General features: G+C 39.7%; 1 protein-coding gene across 4 annotated transcripts in view; it reads left to right on the top strand.

The window, feature by feature from the left end:
- VTI1A (vesicle transport through interaction with t-SNAREs 1A) overlaps nucleotides 1–21,533 on the top strand; it is a 274,883-nt gene that overhangs the window by 253,244 nt on the left and 106 nt on the right. For 2 of the 4 annotated variants that reach the window (XM_086616753.1, XM_086616752.1), the window contains one exon: nucleotides 19,813–21,533. This exon is cut by the window's right edge and continues 106 nt beyond it. In XM_086616753.1, coding sequence (XP_086472879.1) covers nucleotides 19,813–19,906 — 94 coding nt within the window. In that variant the 3' untranslated portion in view covers nucleotides 19,907–21,533. The remainder of the gene's footprint in view (nucleotides 1–19,812) is intronic. The other 2 variants (XM_086616755.1, XM_086616754.1) reach the window with 1 other exon arrangement.

The following is a 21,533-nucleotide window of genomic DNA, read 5'->3' as shown; positions in this document are numbered from 1 at the left end:
TCAGTTCTGTGATCTGCCCAATTTTTGACATATCAAACCAACCTAAAACTTAATTAGCTGTGGCATAGGAAGTAAATATGTAAAAGAGGTTTTGCGGAAGTCTTAACACTTTTTCATTAAAAAGACCAACATCGATTTTCTTGGCTGGTTTCAGTGTGATATGCCACCTCTACGGTGATTAGATATGTGTCGGAAGCACTGCTTGTGCCCCACTTCCAGTCTCTCAGAAAGAAAACAGTCTGATAAAAGGAAAAAATCCTTCCCAAATTGTGAAGATTGAGATTTCTTTTGAATAATGCTCTTGCAGTATGAACTATAGATTTACAGGAATTAGAGGCCAAACAGTTGAAGTATTCCTTTCCCCCTCTTCCCTTCTCCCCTCCTTTTTTAAAGTGTCTTCATCAATCAAAATCAACATAAATGAATAATGGAGGCAGATAAAATGTGAAGAGACAATAGCAGTGTTGTTTAGAATTGACGGCCATAAATCCGTTGTATCCTAAGGGACTGCACGAAGTAAATACCTGCTCTCCCCACCATGGCCATTTAGCCCATGATTTGGAATACCATTTAAGCAAGTGCTGATGTCATTGAAGCTTCAGCCCATTAACGCTTGCTTTGTTTCAGAGCTCCGGGGCTGCAATGAGGCAAGGGGACTTGAAGGGTGAAGGTTTGGAGTGACGGGAGTTTCCCCTCTCCTCATTCATTTGTTAATTTGGGATGACAGAAATAGAAATGGTGTTCTTAGGAGGGTCAAAGGCTTTTTTTAGAACCAGCAGAAAGCAAGGAAGCTGGTGCAAAAGGAGTTACAGAGGGCATCTTTTAAAATCATTAAAACTTGGGGCTAGCTGAGATTTTTTCTGTAAGAAAAAAAGGGAAAGCACATCCCCATTGGCACTGCAAGGCATGCACAAGGCTGGAGAAGCCCAACAGAAAGCAAAGCCGAGAAGATTCTGTCCCTCGATTTCAGAGGGCACGATTTATGGTGTGGATTTTGAGTCCTGACATTTTGATTCAGGTATGATAGGGCTGAAGCCTCACGAGCTGTTGGAATTTGACACAGAGGGGCAAGACTCTCTAGGGTCAGTTGCTCTTTCGGCCATTTCAAAATGCCAGATCTCAAATGGAAACTTTTCATCCTTCCTTCCTTCCCATTAGAAAGGTCCTTCCAGTTTTGGGTGCCTTTTGGAAGTAAGCCTGTAGGAGCAAGTGCAGATATGACTCTCAGGCCCAAGCTCACAAATTCAAGAGGTTTAAAGTTGCTTGTTTTATTTTTGGTTCTTCTGTAATTGTAGTTTGTTTGGCAGAGCATGTCAGACACAGATCACTTGCTCAGGGCTCGTTAGCACCAACAGCATTTCAGCTGTATTAGAATCTGTGAATATATCTACCTCAACCGTATTTTCATAGATTCATAGATTCATAGATTTCTAGGTTGGAAAAGACCTTAGAGATCATCGAGTCCAACCATCCCTAATCCCCATTAAACCATATCCCTAAGTAGATCGTCCACCCTATTCTTAAACACATCCAGGGATGGGGACTCGGATTTCACGCCTTTTATGATTTTCATTCTCCCTGGAAAAAAAAAAAAAACAAACAAACATACAAACAAAAGACCAATGCAAATAACCAACTACCTGGCAGGAAGGATTGATGACCTTTCTGATCATACTGGGGAATGCTCTTTAAAATCAAAATCTGAATGAGCATAACTCCAGCAGCATGACACCCTCGCTGTAGAGGGGCCTGGAGGTGCCACTTCTGTTGTGAAAACAGTTTATTTAGCAGCTAGTGCCTTGACTTTTCTGTCTTTGTACTTCTGAAAGGTGATCTCTTGCAAACGATGAACCCTTAGCCTTAATGAAGTACTGATCCCTCTTTAACATTTACTTAATTGAAGCTTAGAAGGAAAAAAATATAGTGTAGTATTTTAAGAGGGACTGTGTAGCACCTTTCCAAGTTTGCATGCCTGTCAACGGGATGTCATCCTGTAAGTGTGAATGAATGACTCTATTTCCAGTTCGAGTTTCCATTCCTAGGCAAAAATAGCACCAAATACACTATACTTCCAGAATATATATTTTTTAAAACTTTATAAATCACACCACAATAAAAAGTAATCTATGGTTATTTCTTCCATAAAAATGTTCTATATGCCCAGTACCAAGTAAAAAACTATTAAAAAGAGAAGACACTGCTTAAAGTGACTCAATAAAATCACAAGAAATAATTTCTCATTCTATTCCAACTGAGCAGACTGTATTTTGTAAGGATACCGGTTATATTTAGCATTCTTCAAGGCTTCCATTGTTGGGCTTTTTTTTCCACAGCCAGCATGAAGCACTGAAGCTTTAAGCATCCTGTCATGATGCTGATGTTTTGTCGAAGAAAAGATGTGTTCCTCAGCTGTTGCAGTTACTTCAGCATTTGTGCTTTTTCAGAAGACACTTGGCCAACTTTTTAAAATTACATAAATCCCATGTGCAGAGTGATGAGGGCTGAGATTTTTAAGGGCCTTGAAGTATCTAATCATGGCACGGGCTGTCTAACTACCTCCAGAGATCTGATTCTTGGATCTGGTTCACTTTAGTCTAGGAGCCTCAAAGTCCTAATTATCTAACCCATTCCTTACAGTAGGATTTAGGTTTTTGTTTTGTTTATTGGGTTTTTATTCTGATTTTGCTAGCACAAATCATTTATAAAGAGTTAGCAGAATATTGTAACGGCATGCATTAGAGGTGGATACAAGGTAGGAAACAATAACCAGGATTATAAATAACTGCTTGATCTGTAGAATTCTAAAATAGCCTCTTAAATTTGATTAACTGTCTCAATGTATGGTTAATCATCTAAATCCTTTATAAACTATTTGTAAATGCACCCTTGACATAAAGCATGACTAGTTTGTCTGTATTTTATGAAACATGACAATTCTACTGAGAAAATGGAGCAGTATTTCTGCAGTATAGTCAATGTCATTGGGAAGGTGAACTTAGTGTTCCAGATTTTAATGGAGGAAAGTGAAATGATTCCCGTTTCTGAATTGCCTTGTGCAAATTTGTTGTGCACCGGTAGCATGGAGTAGCTGTGCTCTTCTTCGGAACGAAGAAGATGAAGGACGTTATAAGGAAGGAAAGATATAGAAGTGTTAAAACATGAAAATGGAGTTATTTCAGAATGGTTTAGACTTCAGTTCTGTGGTATGAAATCATCGGCATCAACACCAGGGTCTCCTGCCCCCAAAAACTCCTCACTCCTGCCCCCGTGCTGCATCCAGCTGCTCTCTCGTTTTCATGGGCACTTCTATTTTCCAGTCAGTCTTGAAATGGAATTGATCCAGTGCAAAATAACTCTCCTCTCCTACCCTCTTCTTTTTTCTTTTTCTTTTTTTATCCTGGATCAATTACTTGATCTGATTCATCACATGGAGCCACAAGCTGTTGAATCAGCACAACTGAGGTTGGCATGCTGCAACACGATGGCAGAAATGAACACGAAGAAGGGGTGGGATCAGGGGAGGAAGGGACAGACTAAAATTAGTATTGCTGTGGGATGCTTTGCATCTTGGAAACATGGTCTTGGCTTGAGTACAGGGATTGGAGTCAGAACGTTTAAACTATAACCTCCCCTCTAGCCTTTGACACCCTTAAACCTTCATTTTGCCATCTGCTAAGTAGGAATAACCACTAGTTACCTCCATGATGTGAAGATTTACTAATGATTGTTCAACCAATTAGCACATGAAAAATAAGAAAGACTGCTTTTTACACTCCTGCATTTTGCTGAAATTGTTATCTCATGCTAATCGACTGCATTTCATTTGTAGTAAAATGCTTGTTTTCAGCTGTGCTCCTCCTATCAGGAATATGTTGCTAGAGCAAAGACAGGTCCCTGGTTTTGTAACCTAAGTGTCTCTATTTTTAGTTTTAAGATGTTGGCTGCATCTCTTTTTTTTTTCTTTTTAATATGTGTGTATATTTATAGCTCTTGCTATTGGAAGAGAATTTCCTGCGAACAGATCCATTTCTGTGGAGCTCTGCTCCAACACGGAGTCCCATGTGTTCCACCGAGAGATTGCTCCAGAGTAAATGCTCTGGTTATAGGATCAGCCTGGCGAACTGTAAACTTTATATTGCCTTCAGCACATAGTAAATTTGCATGTGCAGGAGGTATTAGCGACTGGGCATCCGATACTTGGCAGTGTCGCATCTGAAGACATGAGTGACAGGAGAGATGCAGCCCCAGCCCCAGTGTCCTACTGAGTTGTTTCCTCTTTGGATAATTACACGCTCGGTTTTCTCTGCAGTTTTAACTAGAGGCGGGAAGTATCTGTCTTCACACCCTCACTTAGAGAGGTGAGTCTTGTAACCATGCACCATTAAACAGCTGCCACATCTCACCCAGAAGTAGGTGAAAGGACTTTTTACATGATGTTCATATCTGGTCTGCATTCTGAGCTGCACGGATCGACAGCAATGCTACGTGGCTGTCTGAAAGCAGGATTGGACCTGTAGTTGGGTTCTGGTTCACATGCAGCGAGTAGCACTTGCTCAAATAGTTTCAGGGACTTCAGCAGGACTACTGGTGTGCATAAGGACTTCAGAATCAGGCCCCTAAGGATCCTTAGGAATGAAAGGTATCCTGTAACTGTAAGGTATTATTACGGCGACTGTGCCAGAGAACACAGAGGTATTGAAGTCGGCAAAATAAATTACAGAGTTAAATATATAAGTAAACCAAGAAGCGACTGATGTTTTTTTGCATAGTAATAATCTTCATAATCACTTCATTTGCACAGTTACTTTGTTTTAAACTTTAGGCACAGTTTTGAAGCACAACTCAGTGGAGGCTTTTGCTGTAATCTATAAACTTTAATAAAAGCTAATTGGAGGACAAATTTTAATCTAATTAAAATGTGGCTGCATAAAGCAGAAAGGATGAATGAAGCTAAATGCTCTATGGGGCACAGTTTTCAAACAGTGATTATCCTGAATACTAAGTCAAACGAAGCTTTTGTAAAATGATGATCATGAACATTGCCAGCAACAGAACAACCTTGAGAAACTGCAAATGAAAGTTTGAATGTGTTTAGTTTAAAAAGTGGACATTCAACCCACAACCGCTTAAGGACTTTTTAAAAAGAAAATAAAAAGCAACACACAGGGTCTCATCTAAAAACATAACAAGTAAATTAGCCAAAGGTGTGCATTCCATCTAAGTTCTCATGATCAGCAGATGCAAATGTTTGCAGTGCGCCGATGAGTTATGAGCCCTAATGAGATTTCAATGCTGAGCAAACAATAAAAATTTATGCATTGCATAGTTTTAGTGGCCTTTGGCTTCATGGTTAGTGTTACACCCTTTCAACAGCTTTGGTAATATAATATCCAGCTGGCTTTGGAGGTAAGGAAAATTTTAGGAGTGAACTGAAATTGTGAGAAATAACGTGATTGATGGCTTTGTCAGAATAATGCATTTCCACGGTATAATTGTCCGTAGTAATCTTAGCCCGGGTACAGATACATAGGTTCTAGTTATGTTCAGACACAAATTTTGAAGGATTCAGGTGAAGGATGGCTTTTCCAGCATTTGAGCCAGACTATTTCCTGTGCTAGGTAAGTGTCCAGGGGTCTCACAAACAGCCCCTCTAAGAAGAACGTTCTGGTCATAGTCCGGTAGACGAGAGAATTGAAAAGCTGCACTTTCCCCAACGACTGTCATGTGCTGCAAGAAAAGCAGAGGAGCACAAGCACAAAAAGAAATGCACAATAGATATTGAAGTGAATGTGTGTAATGGGGAGCAGGGGAGGGTGAATCAGGGAATTCAACTGGGGCAGTGTGAGAGTGAGCTCAAATGTATTCAATTTGTGGATCCATTTGTGGGTTAGGCTTTTATGAATCCAGAACCTTCACCATAATGATTGCCTGCATTACCCTACTTAATATTAAAATCTTAGCATGTGATTAATAGCAGATTCCCTGCATACGTGTCACAACACACATCTGCAGCAAATCTGCCAGTATATTTCTGTGCTAGTTTTACTTTGGGGCCATAAAGTAATTCCTGTTTTGTGAATGAGAATAAACCTATTATGCACTAGGTTAGCTACACCCAGTTTCTTCTCGTAAGGGAAAAAGAGCTGCTTATTTGATACGGCATCTCAAATTTCAGTGTTCAGAAGAGAGTTTAAGCCTCAACTAGATTTTCTTGAGCAAGCTGTTGGGATTTGCCTTCACCATTTCTCAGTTCCACATTTTCCAAAACCTTCTGTGCAAAGAGTATTGAGAAACTTCTGGACAGCAGTAAACTAGTGGACTTAATTACAAAGTGTTTATTGCTAAATTTGTTAATGAGTCAACATGCAAAAAAGGTATATTTATCCCTGTTTCCTCTTAAAATAGTAGTAAAATATAACTTCAAAAAATCTTTTTCTGAAGCTGTTTGGCGATGCAGTTTTGCTGTTCACAAAAGCCCTTTTTCCCATCCGCAAATAGCTACCTTTCACTTTGCCCCAAGGGAACAGAGCATAGCTCAAATGAAGCTTAAAACACACACACACACACACACACACAAAAAATCCCCAGTTGTAACTCAAAGTCTATGCATATTCACACGTGCACACAAAATAAAAAGGAAGATGCAGCAGCGTTCCTCCAGTCTGCCCTCTGAAAAGTCCTGTCGACCTGTTTCACTCACCGAAATCAAAACAGAACCCCACGAAAACAACTTAAATGACAACAAGAAAACATTAGGAAAGCAACATCTGGTTTGCATTCTTGGCATCGAGTCTGCCCTTGCAACACAGGGTCTGACACAGATGTACGGGGTTATGACACCACTGAGAACTGCTTGATTTAAAATGGTGTAACTGAGAGCAGAATCAGGGCGCTGAGTTCCTACAACGCTGTGCGAAGCCGTGTCTCTTGATCTCCTTCGCAGATGTGGGACTCAAACCCCGCTGAAGTTTTAGGCATCCTTCCATTGATTGATGCAGACTGTAGAGCAAGCCATATTCCTCTACCAGCAATTTAGAATTTATTAGTGACTGTTTTTTTCGTCGCACATGTTTTTTCTTGTCTGTAAAATCACATCGCTCCGTCGCTTCCCAACAGACTTTCATTGCGTGTCCCTGCGTTCAGAGAACCTTTCAAGTGATGTTACATAATTAAGCTCTTCAATTTTAAGAAAGGCAAAACCGTCTCAGACTGACCTGAAAAGTGATTAGGGAAGCAGTGATTAGGTTATATTTGGAAAGCCAGAGTTGCAGCTCTCTCACCAGAGACAAAGGGAGCAATCCTCTCCCACTTCCATTGCCCATCTGCAGTTGTAACGGAGACAAATTTCGCTCAACTCGTACCTGGTGTGACTTCAGAGTCTCCGATGGAGCCGTGTCGGGTGCCATGACACGCTTGCAGCGTCCACACCAACCACTAGATGTCTGTGTGTGCTCTGCAAAGTCCTGGAGGGGCTGATGCCCCTGGTAAACACGAGAGACGAAACTGGAACACAAGCTGTGGGGAAGCCGGTTAGTTTGCGTTTAGAAGCGTAACGTCGTTACTTTAATTATGCCTGTGTTTAAAGCAATTTATCCTATCTAAAACTAAATTCTAACCTTTCTAATTTGAGACAAATAAGGGGAAAAAAAAAAAGATGCCTTTCTTGGTCCACGTCTGTTTGAGACAAACTCTTTCCTTGATGTCTGGGTGAAAGGCTGAAATATATCTTATTGTTGTGGAAGTTTTAGAGGAAGTTGCTGAGATGTAAAATAGGTTCATCTTATTTCTATTCTGAAATGATGAAATACCGAAACATAAAACATCTGTTCCACAAGTGAATTGGTAAGAGCCCACTATTTAATTCTTCCCAGTATAGACCAGACCACAGTACAACTGGAGCCGTATTTTCACAGGTACGATGCATCAGCATATCTGGGTGCACTGAAGAAAGGCTGTGTATCAGATGTCAAGTTTAGTGTATCTTTTTTTAAAAATCAAAATAAAACAAACAAAAAAAAAAAAAACCTGGAAGGGTGGATCGGGATACAAAAATGTGTTTTACAAACCTGTTTATCAGGCAGCCCACTGGCCAACCAGGGTACCTGCACCTGCAACCAGCTTTTCTGCAGAAATGTCTTAAAATGCAAAAGTAATCAGTGCATATTTGCCTTTCATTTATCTCTGTCATCTGGGAATAAGATACAGATAGTATCAGGAGCAGTGAAAGGTACATTCTGATATTATTTTCAAGTTTTTTTGTCTAGACAGAGAGGAGCAACCACTTGTATCTCTGTGGAACACATACAGCCTCCCTCCACACTCGCATCCTAGGCTGAAGGCCAGAGGGGGGTAGTAGGCTGTCTATATTAAAAAAAAAAAAAAGTTTAAAACCACTACCTACTCATCAGGTGACTGGAGACTGTGGTTGTAAAATGTGCTGCAGGCAGAAGTTCTGAAAAATCCCAGAAAGTGTTGAAAACATCTCTAAACAAGGTATTTTTCTCCTGCACCTTTCTTGCTAAAGGTCCCAATTGCTGCCAAGAAAACTAGTGAGAATGTTAGCTGCCAAATAAAAAATTTATGACAGTGTTTGGCAAAGGATTGTATCACTGCTTGTTTTATACATTTCCACAAGGCTCTTGAAGGGCTGTTGGACACATACGGCTCACTGATCACTGTGCGTTATCTGTTCTTTAATATATTAAAAAAGTAAACTCCAATAAAGCAGGATTTAAACTATACTTTTTTTTTTCTTTTAATAGCCTCCTATAAGCACTTGCTATGGTGAGAATGTAGTTTCTACAGCATTCCATATATAAAAACTGTTTTAAAAGCCGTTTGCCTGACAAAGTTCCTTGTTGTTTGAATCACTTTCGTAGTAAAAATACATGAAGTTTTCAATTAAAAATGCATTGCTTTTGCAATTGTGCTTGTTATATGTTGGAGTCTGGGCCAATAAACCGCCTGTTAAAACATAAAGAGGTCCATTCAGTCAAAGTTGTGCCTGCCATTTATGTTTCAAAAACCGAGAGAATAATGTGTTGGAATTGCATTGCTCACCAATATCAATTAGGTTTTTGGCTGTATCATTAAATTAATGTTCAGGAGAAAATTGTTCTGGTGGATTTAACAGAAAAAATATGTTTTTGAATACAGAGTTAGCATACTGACAATAATAATTAAGCTGGCCGATGCTGAAGCAACACCCTTAAAAATATTTTCCCCATTCGAAGAAACGAAATCGTCTGTCTTTTCAAACCAGTTATCAGATTAGACTTCTAGCTGATAATTAGCACTGTTTAACACAGATCTTGTCCTTTGGAAATCATAAGCCCAAACGGTGTACTTTTTCTCCTTGTCATGCGCTGCTGGAGGTAGAACTGCATCTTCCTGCACCATTTTGTAAGGAGGCGAAGAGCCTCCTCTTCTCTCTGGTGGCCAGGAGCTGGTGGGACACACTCTCAGCATGCTGTCTCCTTCGAAGGGGACAGCCAGGGCAACACGACCCGTGCCGTCCCAAAGCTGCCCCAGGGCTGCGCGGCTCTGCGCCACACCTGCCTCTTCGCGGCACAGCAAATATTCCAGAGCAGCCAAAATCACACGCCTTGTGTGCTTGTGTATTTCATGGTATTTGATATAAAGTACTCAAGACAGACCAGCGTTAAGAGGATTATTTCAGACAGCATTAGGAGTTAATTTACAGAAGATTAGCTCTAAATCAGGCAGATATCATAAGCAAATTAGCATCAGTTGTAGAAGATTCAGAATCAAAATGTGTGGTGGTTTTTAGTTTCTCCCTGTATGTACTTAGTGGATGAGTAGTATCTTTATTAGTTTCCCACACTAAGGTGTTACATCTCGAATAGTGAAGAACTTATTTTCTACATGCACACTATTTATTATGATGCTGTTTTATTGGCAGTGAAACTGCTTAACTCCAAATACCCTTCCTCTGCTGAATATTTTATATTTCATGCCATTTTGTCATTGAGTAATGTTTTACTTGGCCCTAGAAATGGTGTCTCCATGGTGTGTTACAATATTTTTAAATAGGTAATATGCAGCTTTACTTCAGAGTGACATACTTAATCCTTTTTTTTTCTGTTAAAATGAGTCACATTTTAATGCCAACTCATAAAAATAAAGGAGTGTATAAAATGCTACATACTAGGGTGAAGATTACAGCTACTTAAAAATAGCTTCCTTAATATTTAAGCTTGTAAATTATAAATTCGTTTTATTTCCACAGGAGTGATGGTTAATTTGTATTAAAAAGCAGATTCTGTTCTTCAATCAGTTTTCCAGATGTATTTTTCTGGCTGCAGACAGACAGGCATAAGCACCTATCCAATCCCTTCTCGGTGTTACGGTTTCAAAAACGTTTGCCCAGTTAGTGGAGAAGATGATGAAATTGATTGAGCCACAATATTAAAGTTTGTCCCCTGAGTTGTCCTTGAGATTTTGAAAGTTTTGAAGTCTACAAATGGGATTCCCGTCTTTGGAGAAATTTGTATTATGCTCTCCAAGAAGTAGTAAACTACTTAGTCTTCAGCGTGCTCCTGAACATTTGGGTTTTTAACTGGGGAGGGAAGTCTGGGCAGTGTTTTACGATTTTTCCCTTTCTTGATGGACCAAATTCCTCTTGACAAGGTTGGCCTGAGGTCATGAATGTCTCCCTGCGTTCACCGAAAGGGGAATCTTCGCTCCTTCCACGAGATCACGAAAACTTACGCCCACTCTAAGCCAGCTTGAGCTTGCAGGTCCCTCTGGTTGCAAGATCTGCAGGTGCTCTTGCACTTTGACTTTGTGCCCTGTAGCTTTACGGAATGCATGGGGGCTCGGTGTGGTTATTAAACCCAGGTGTCTGAGGTCATAGCAAAGTAGAGGCAATACTGTAACATGCTGAAAAGAAACTACTCTAATAGTGGCAAGTATCTCCTGTCAACTAATTTGATAGTTCTCTATCAGGTAAACCATTTGTGAATACATCGATTCTTTTTATTTTTCACTGTTCTGTCTTCACTATTCCCAGGTTTTCTCTGAACCAGTTGGGCAAAAATTGATTTTTATTTGTTCCACTGGCCTTGTGGAAAATTAGCTTATGAACTGGTTTTTATAGGAAGACTCAAAGCACAGAACAGGTTGAAAAATAAGCCTATAGCAGTCAAAATTGTTGTCTGAAATGTCTTCAGACTGGAAGGCTGAATTTATTGCTCAAAACAAGTACTAGCAATGTGGAGGTGTGCAGTCCTGCTCATTATCACTGGAAAAGGGGGAACCAAAAAGCACAGTAAAAAATTAAATTTTAATAATGCTAGTGATATTTTCTAAATCCTTCTTGACAGAAAGATTCTCATTATTTTTATCTGTCTCAGAGTAGGCTCTTTTAATGCCATCTCACAAATGGCCTTAGCCATGATTGTTTTCCTCTCTTTCATAGCATTTGAAAAAAAATGAATATATACCAAAAAAAAATTCTATTCTATCATTCAGGAAGTGCCATGAAATGGTAACATTTGGGATAGCACATCTTCAGGAACAATTGCCGCAGATGCCTTCAGGTTTTTACAAAAGAGGTCAACATTGTTAAGACAATTGTAGAAAACGCGCCATACAGAAAGACGCCCAGTTAAATATGGTGTGATAAGGGGAAAATAAGGCGAGAAAAGTATTTGTGTCCAGTCTCCAGCTTCTTCATACCTAAAAGATGTAGATTAGTAATTAATTAAAGTGAGGCAGGGCGAAAGATGTTACTTTCTTTCATCTGCTTAAGATTTATATTTTAGTGGGTTGTAATGATTATGAGAGTTGATAAAATGCAGACTTTAGACATTTTTTTCTTTAAATTGCACAGAATGTAAATTTAACTATATTTATCATAAAAGCCAATGTGCGATCATGTATGTTCTTGTCATTTTATAGCTTGCGTACATTTCTCCTGCTGGAGAAATAATTGCTTTAGCTTTGAGTGCTGACAAGGGGGTTGAGGTTGGGGCTTTTTTTTCCTATTAACTGTTTGGGGACCAGGGCTTCATGCAACCGATGTGCCGAAGAATGCCATTACGCTGACAGCTGGGCTACCCACCCTCCCTCGGAGCTCTTTCTAAAGCACTCGTAATGTTTGCTAAGGCCTATGGTTCTTAGTCATGCTCAGGTGACTAAATGTGTGATTTGTTCTTCTTGATACTTCAGTACCCTGAGAAAGGCTGGTTGGAGATTAATACAACCTTGACTCCTTCCACTTGCAGTTGCCACTGCGCACGTGGTCTTCATTCAGACTTGCCAGAGAGATCTGGTGTTGCCTCTGCCTTGCATGAAATGAATTAATCTCCCTCCGGTTTTGGTTGGTGAGTTTCCATGGCCCCAGAAGCCACCCGCTGTTCCTCCTAATGACAGTGATAATCTAATTGGTTCCCTCCATGGAAGGAGTGGACACAGAGACAGGAGAAAGCTGAAGTTGCATCACAATTGTGCAGAGGAACGTTCCCTGTCAGGGTCTCTCATCAGCAGAAGGATAGTTTTCATCCTCCAGAAATGCCTTCCCATGTATTTTAAAATAAGGAATGAATAAAATCTGAGCTAGTAGAAGATGTATAGTACCCTTTTGCCTCTTTATCTTAGGTCCTACGTCATGAGGTCCTCTTTCAGGCTTTCCCTATTCTCGCAGTTTGCATGCTGAAGTCTGCATACGCTTGTCTTCCAGTCATTCCTGTAGGTCTCTCTCCTTCCTAGGCCACTCAGTCCCCTCCTCACTCCCCTCACCTGGATACTATTTGCACCACCTGAGACTGCCAACTCCTTGAGACAAGACTCGTGCAAGCTACGGTAGCCCCGATGGCTACCAAATAACACTGTACTCCAATGCTGTTTGTTACGTTTGGAATGTATTGCAAGATTTCAGTTATGAATTAGATATCTCAATAAGTATTTTAACTATCAGATATCATAAAAATAATTTTAAAGTTTTAATTTTAATGGTAAAATTGTCAGAAGATGACACAGGAAAGTAAAAAACATAGTTCCTTGAACCAAGGAAGCCCACTGCATTTCAAGAGGCATTCGTCGCGGAGAGGAATGTCTCTCCTGTCTCTCAGTCCTCCAGAAAAACTGTCAAAGAAGTATATTTGATTCCAGTCAGAATTTCATGTGCAAATATGGGATCCATTAAAGGGAGATGACAAATCAAGGTATTTACTGGCTAATTATGGATGAACATCTTCTGCTTTACTGGTGAGTTTCATCTCTGCAATATATCTGATTAATGGGAGATTACAGACACTTCACGATATGATAACGCCTTTCCTTTATGATTTTGCCTCCAGAGCTAGCAAGCTTTCTTGCTTGGGCCTCATGTTCAAGCTTTTAGGGATATTCATCTCTTCTTAATCTGTAGGCACCTGACCTAGCCAGCTAACTTAACTGGGATGTCAGGAAAAAGAGAAGGCAGTTCAGAGCAGGACTCTAGCTTATATACGCAGGGAGCTGAGAGAGATTAGCTAGATATAATTTAGGTGTTTAAAGTTAGATAGCGTGACTGCCTCTCTGCACCTGTTATTACATGACTCATTCTTTCATTCAGGGCCCAGGTGGAACCACACTGATGTGGTTTGAGTGTAATATTATAACTAGAGATTGGTATCCATGTTATTACAAATAGACTGCCCCAGTCCTTAAGATTGAACTTTAAAGCTAGAGGATGTAGTGCTGCACAACTCCTCAGACCTATCAATAATATCTTAGGCACCTTGTATGGCTGTCCCTTTCAAAAAAACCTGTTAGCTAGAAAAATGCCATCATTTTTTTTATTCTCCATTCCTCCATTTTTGAGGCTTTAATTTCATTATCTGCTCAGTTTGCAGCAGTTTTTAGTGGATTTTCCCAGGGTCTTACACATAAGAAACTAGAGCCCCTGTCCCTAGGAGAAGAAGAGGGTCCTTTGGGAAGAAATTCAGAGAACACGAAATAGGCTCCTGCTGGGAATGGCCTGTCTCCAGACTGGAGGTGGAGCCCAGGCAGCATGACCTTTTTAGAATGAAGTAAGCCATGGGGGAGTCCCATCCCCTTTCCACCACCCTCCAAAGCCTTTTCACCTTTAAATATACAATGTCAATTAATGGGTTCTTTTGACTTGAGAACACAAAGAACTTGGACTTCTTTTCAGAGTTTGGGCGGGGGGGGGGGAGGGGGGGGAGGAAAAAAAGCTTGACTATTTTCCAATATCTTCACTTTTTCCAAGGTCAGCTAGAAGAGGGCCAAGCAGTTATATGCAACTTGTGCAGATATTTTTTCAGTGATATTTTTGCTTGTTAATTTCCGTTGTTAATGGTGAAAAATGTCTCAAGTCAGATGCTTCCAACCAGGTGTAATTTTGCTAGGCAGGGCTCTCATTCTCTTTTATTTCAGTAGGTTGCCATGTCTTTATGTTTTGCCACAGCCTGTCTCGTTCTTTTCAGTTGCTTTTATTTAAGAAAAGCATTCTTAAACCTGAAGTTGGGAAAGATGAATAGTCACTTGAACAGCCCCCAGATACCCTGAACTTAGAGATTTGTCATTATGTATCTAAGCCTTTGCTTTACCAGTCATAACGTTTTATTCCCCTGTGTGGGGTCTAGTGCTTCCATTTGAAAGCTCCTGATATATCATAACAAGGATGTCCTTATATATAGTAATAATGGTGTCTGTCCAGAAGATATCCATAGCTATATTACTTGAAATTCACATTTAGTTTTGCCTAGTATGTATTTGCCTATGTGACTAGACCTACACTTCCTGTTTGTTTGAATCTGCTGATTTGCACATGAATATTGGGCACTTAAAAATCACTTACCACTGATTTGCATGCACCTATTTTCTTTGCACCTTAGCAAAATGTGCCTATCACAATTAAAAGGGCACCTAAAAATGCAATAGCCAAGTATTCAAAGTGACCATTTAAAATGTAGTCTTGTATACAGAGAAGAAGCCTTTCTGCTCAGTAAACTGATAGGAATCACTTCTAGTTAAATCTTAAATACATGTATTACAGTGAAACACTGTTGGACAGTGCTCTGTCATCAATCAGTCTGTGTTCTTGAGGACAGTATTTTTTGAGATGCTTTCTTTAAGAATAAAGCCCTGTGTTGTAATGAATGTGTGCTAACTGCTCCCTCAAGCCATTTGTATTTTTTTTTTTATTTGTCTCAGTGTCAGAGTTGAGCTTCGGTAAGAAATTTTTGCAGTATTTTATTTGTAGTCGTCATTATTTCAAGTTAAGAACACAAAACTCTTTATGCACCCAGAGGCTGCACTGGTTCGTTCGTTCATATCCCCTATTTTGTTAACACGTTACCGTGATTGCTAATTTTCATGACAATTGTTATTGTACCATCAGTGCTTAATGGCAAGGCATCATTATTCAATGCTGGTCAATCAGGCACTAAGACATGTGCAAGACATCAGGCTGAACCCATATAGATGTCGTGCACTCCCCTGCTAATGAATGCAGTTTTGTAAAAAGGTTTAAACACGGTTGGCATCCTTAATGTAAGGTTTGCAAAAGCTCATTCGGGAACTGCTTTGTGTTTATACGGAGCAGATCTAAACATGTCACAAACAGAGTTAGACCCATTGTGTGCGTGTGTGTGACGCTACGGAAAGGAGTGAATCGTTTTGGGTTTCGAAATGTGGAAAGGCAGCACAGTTTCTGCCATGGAGGGAGTGGGGGGAACTGATTTGCCAGGGACATCAGTGTTTGGTAACGGATGTGGGAGTTGTTCTCCAAACCAGTGGTCGCCGGTGCATCAAAGAGGCGATCCCTGAAAGCAGACGGTGCCGTTCGTCAGCTCGCAAAGTTGGCACTGGCTGGAGGGAGCCTCCGGCGCACCAGTGATCCGAGGTTAGGCACTGCAACCAGAAGCTAGGAAAGAAGGTCAGGCATTTAGAAAGGAGGAGCAGAAGGAAACTTGACAGGAGCAGGATGCGCTTTCTGCGTTGTTAGCCCAGCGCGCTCTTCCAACGCGCTGGTTAACGTTACCCTCACATCTGCTTTAGTTACTGTTTCTATGTGGTTTTGCATCCAAATGTTTTGGGCTGCTGTCCATGATAAACTAGATGGAACTTGGTTTAAAAGCTCAGATTTTTCGTCTCTTCTAACTCAAAGTAGAATGAGCCCTTGTGCTCTTAGAGTTTCAAGTATGAAAGGAACAGTAGACGTTGGCTGTTAACGAGCTCCAGCGCGCCGGGCTCCAGCAGAACTTGGTGTGAATTCAGTGCTTAAGCTGCATCGACTAAATGGTTAATTCATCTCATATCAACAGCACTATGATTCATAATGTAAACTTGAGGAATCCTTGATGTTTCAGTCACACATTCCTCCTCATTTGGCCATGCATTCTTTTAAAGCTACAGTGTGCTAACTTAATAAAATGCAGCATGCAAATGCACAAGTTTTTGCCTTCAGGCGTTTTAGCCATGGATGTTTCAATGGGTGTCTTCTTTCAAGCATATATTCTTTCTTAAATTATTTACCCTGTAAACATGCTTTGCATTTTCAAAGAAGACTCTGGGCTTCCTCATTCACCAGATTTCATTGAATTTAAGGTGTAATGGAGATAAAAGACTATCATCTGCTTCTTGCGAGCATGTTAGCCTTCGGGATTTTTTTGTAGCGAGTGTTAGGCCCCATTTTCTTCTCCTTTGGTATTATCGCTCCCTCCCCCACTTAAATTCCTTGATGCTTTGCCTAGAGCAATACCCACTGGCAGTGTCTGGCTGTGACAGCACTATAGGCTTCCCTACAGATGGGTCCTGCCAATGCCAACCATTGTTCTACCACTGTGAGCTGGCTTGACTGTCTTGGATCACTCAAAACCCCCTTTTGCCTTGATTTTTTCTTTACTCTGAGGGGTCGCCCTTGCCTGTTGACTTTGAGATCTGAAATGTGCTGACACCCAGAACTTGTGTTCTCTCTCTGAGCAGCAGCTCCCGGACTCAGACTTCAACACGCACCGTTTGCTAAGCCCTCCTCAAGACTGTCCTGCTGCCACCAAACACCTCTGTCATTCTCCTCCTAGCCCCATCCTTCTGGCAGTTTGCAGTTAGTTTAATTTTACTCGCTCACTTGAAAGTACAACAGTAAAACTCAATGTTATCCTTTTTCTAAAGATATAAAATTAATCTTTAACTGTGGGCTTGAATATTAAAAGTATATAATGCTTCAATGTAGGAGTCTGTTGATAACATCCATCCTATTTCATGATTAATTTGTTCCTTTTAATATGATATTCTTTTGCTGCACTGTGCAGACTAGTTCAGATTCCTAGAAATTGAACTTTGATATGTATTTCCTAGATTCACACCGTAAGTGAACCTTCAATTAGCTGATACAGGTGGCAGCATGCCTCCCTCAATGTTCACTCAACAAGGATTTTAGAGACGTGGACACTGATTAAATGATCTTGCAACCGGGTGTGTACTGCCAGAGTATTGAAAAAAAGCATTTGGAGGATTTGGTGCTTTTTTAAATTTTTCTTTAATTTTAAGTCTCAGACGATGAAATGCTTTTTCAACGGGCCAGAGATAGGAGGAGTTGATTTAAACACTCAGTATGTTATGTATGCCTTTGCCTAACTATGTGTTATATTAAGCCAGTTTCACTCACAGTTAATCCTTTGTAAATTAGCATTATGGATGCCTTGGGGCCCACATCCCACAAATAAAATGGTTGTCAAGCCAGCTGCACTGTGTATTACTTAAGGCTGAATGTTTTAAGAGTTTTCATGCTTTTAATCTATTTCACTGCTGAGTTTCAGTTTTGCTGAGTGTCTTTTCAGGAGTGATGAGGGTGAGTGAGTAAATATATGTTCTGGGTTTCATGCATTTGCCTGGGCAAATCGTTTGTTATCAGGTGTTTGGCAGAGAATGTCACACTGCACCACAAAAGAGAAGCTTGTAAGTTCAGGTGTTAAACTGAAGTGCAAACCAACAAGAACCAAAAGCCCTTAATTAGCTTTATTTTGTTAGTCTGCTACTTTTTTTTTTTTTAAGGGGGAAAAAAAAAAATAGAAGAGTGAGAAACATCCCTCCCTCCTTCTCATCCTTTGGCAGAGTAAATATTGCCTGTTAAGTTTGAATTAGCTGTCATCGCGAAAGAATTAATGCTGTGGTTGAGCCTTTCTAGTGAGGAAGGGAAAAATAAACGAGACAGATCTTAGTTCAGCTTTAAGTGATAAATGAGGACAAAGCAGCCCATTCATCTCCTGCTAGGAAAGTGGACACAAACACTAAAGCAGTTTTGCGGAAGACGTGTCAGCAAATGTGATCATTTTGTAACCTGTCAGGAGGATAGAGAGCTAGTCCTTTTAGAGTGTCACAGGGGAGGGTGTCTGTCTGATGTGACAGTTTTCATCCATCCATTTACTGCGTTTTCTTTAGGTGGGGGGTAAGCCAGGAGAGAGCTGGAGTTGGTTAAAACTGCATTTTTCTTTACACTTTCCAGTATAATTTATATGTATATCCACCCGCGTCCAAACGAAGAACATTTCCCAAGGAAAACTCCCCTCTGCTCTCTAGAGTTTCTTCTCTCTTTCGCTGTGTGAAATATGCTCGTTGTAACACATCACATTCCCTGTCTTCAGGTTGGAGCCTTGTACTTGGTTTGATGTTTCACAAAACACGGGTTTACCTCTTCTTACCATTGCTTGGTTGGTGAAGGCTCTGTTTTGTTTTCTTTTGCAGAAGCATGGGGAAAAATAAGAATAAATATAACTTAGGGTTCTTCTGTTGGTTCTTAGGGTTCTTCTGTTGGTTTTGTTTGTTGTTTTTTTTTTTTCTATACCTCTTCAATTCTGATGATATGCTTCATCTACAAATATGTTTTGCGAAAGTTCCTGTTTCATGAAGACCCTATGAAAATATTCTTCCTCCTCTCTGAGAATGGAATAACAAACGTTGAATTCTTACAATCCGTAATCCTCCCGTAAAATGCCTCAAATTCCACTGTTTGTTGATATATTCATTTTAATTGACCTATTAATTTCAGGCAAAATCTGAAGCGATGTGGTGCCTGATTTTAGACGCAGGGATTTGTCCCATCAAATGATTGAACAATATTAGAGCTTTCTACTTCTGGCATCTTTTTATTACTACTAATTTCCATTTTTTTTTAATACTTCATAGAAAATGTAACATTTGCCTATTACCATAAGTAAAGGTATGCTACAGAGACGGGAGATGCTTCTACAACATAAGCTTCACAGTTTGACACTTGCTTCCTCATATCATCCTTTTCTTCAAAACTATCTTTTATACTTTTCCCTTGGTATTTTAGTACAAGTAGGTATCTCATTGACATGTGTTTCCTTGAAATCTTGTACCTTAATAGTAAAATCCCTTGAAAATTAATAAATTGTTTCTGTTCACAATAAAAAAAAGCAGTGAAGATTTCAGAATGGCTTAAAAAATATCATTGTATTTACTATTACAGATCAGCCTGCCTGGATTGCATCAACTGAGGACTAATTATTTCATTTGTTCTTAGAAGGCTGATAAATTGTAACATGATGTATTTCAGTTATTCTAATATGTATATACATGTATGCATAATTAAGAAAAGTCTCATTCTTTCCTGAATGCGAAAGTAGTAGCTACATGAAGAAATGTTTAGAAGCATTGGAAATTGAAAGAAGTAAAAAACAACGCAGATACACAGAATGGTATAGGAAATCCTAAATTTGTGGGCACATGTCTTTATCTGTGTGCTTATGATTTTTAAATATATTCTGCTCTTTTGTTTTATTGACTTTTTTTTTTTTTGTCTGTTCTACTTTTTTTCAGGATCATCCAAAACCGGATTTTGATCGTTGTTCTGGCAGTCATCATCATCTTCACCACCATGTTGGCTGTTTGGTTTTCTGTCAAGGGACGCTGATATCTTTGTTCTTCACTAAACAGCAACAAACTGCTTGTTCTGAGTAATTAAGACAAAGTGGTCACATGAATCATTCTCTTGCACTGACAGAGTTTCCCTCTCTTTTCCACTATTCAACTCAGGTGCAAGTGGTGTAAAATATTTTGTATTATTGATGGCATAGTTGATGGCATGTGGAGTTGATTATTTTTTCTTAATTTTTTTGTCTTTATCTGAGTGTTTTCAGAATCTTAATATTTGTCGGGGCGAGTGCGTGTTCCAGCATAAAAAGATTTAACGTGCATCAAATTCTACCCCAGACGATTAGCCTGTAAGTTGCCAGAGTTTAGCGAGGGAAGGAGGGGTCTTTGCACTTTTCTTGGTGCTGTGCAGGGTGTATGAATATCAAGCAGTATCTGACTTTCTGTGATATAGAATATAAGTAAAGCAGAGACCAAATGATGTAGAAAGTGAACCTGTCTCCTGTGACTAACAATCAAACATGAATTAGCGTAATGGACGTAACCTGGTTAAGAACAGTAGGTAGTTTTAAAAAGAGAGTAACCTTAGGATGACATATAATATCTGATGTGAATCCAACACTCGATTTGACTTTTCTTGTTTGTTTGTTTGTTTAAATTAGGCTTTCTTTTCTGCTTATTCAAACCAATTCCACTTTCATCAAGATCATGATAATGCAGCACTGGCCCAAAATGTAGTGGTGACCACAGCCCTTCCGTTGGATCTGTTTTAAATCTGCCAATGTTGTTATATGTACTGATAAGTATACACACTAGCTCCTTATTGAAGATGTATAAAGATGCTTGTCTATTCATTGCTGACTGAAAAGACACCCTAAGTAATAGTTCAGTGACAAATACATGATTGCAGTGCGTTAAACAAAAATCTGGATTTTTAGTATTGGCCTATGTTGAGACCGCATGTTGGAAATATTTTTAGTGTGTTAAATTCTGATGTGATATTCCCCTTTTTAAACAGAAACTGTAAAAAATGTTTATTTATACATGCTTTTAGCTGATATAATATATCATAGTTTCATCTACCTCTGTGTAAACGAGCTGCATTTCTCTTTTTGTATTGGCTGTGCCTCTCCTGTAGACAGGCTTAGGTCATTTGGCTTATAATTAATCTTACAACTCCAGCAAAGGTCTATTTCTGGTGGTGTGGTAAAGTAATTTTCATGATAACTTTTCAATTGATTATATGCAATCCCTTACCAGTATTACAAATTGAGAGGGATTTTAAGGCCGTGAACTTAAGCCATAAAATCTTTTCAGAAACATGTTCAAAGAAACAAAAAGCTGGTGGCTTTCAAACTCTCCCCAAATTAGGGAGGAACTGAGGACCACATTCTTGTGTGTGCCTTAGTGCTTTTTGGATTTTGGCATCCCTGCGGTTTTTGCTGACTTGCTGTGCTGTTCCTGGGAGCTGATTTTGGGATACACATCTGGGAGTTGATTTTGGCCCTGAATACATCCCCCGTCTTCTCAACATGGAAATGAGTAACTCAGCTAAACAGGTGTTGATGCTGTTGCCACAGCTAAGACTAAACCCAGTGATAAATGCGGAATAAAAGGATCCACAAAAATATGGTACTCTGAAACAAATTGAAGCACGTGTGGTCAGC

The sequence above is a fragment of the Tauraco erythrolophus genome, chromosome 9 (assembly GCF_009769465.1).
Source record: "Tauraco erythrolophus isolate bTauEry1 chromosome 9, bTauEry1.pri, whole genome shotgun sequence".
In the NCBI taxonomy this organism is placed as follows: Eukaryota; Metazoa; Chordata; class Aves; order Musophagiformes; family Musophagidae; genus Tauraco; species Tauraco erythrolophus.
This window is presented reverse-complemented; position numbering and strand designations above follow the sequence as displayed.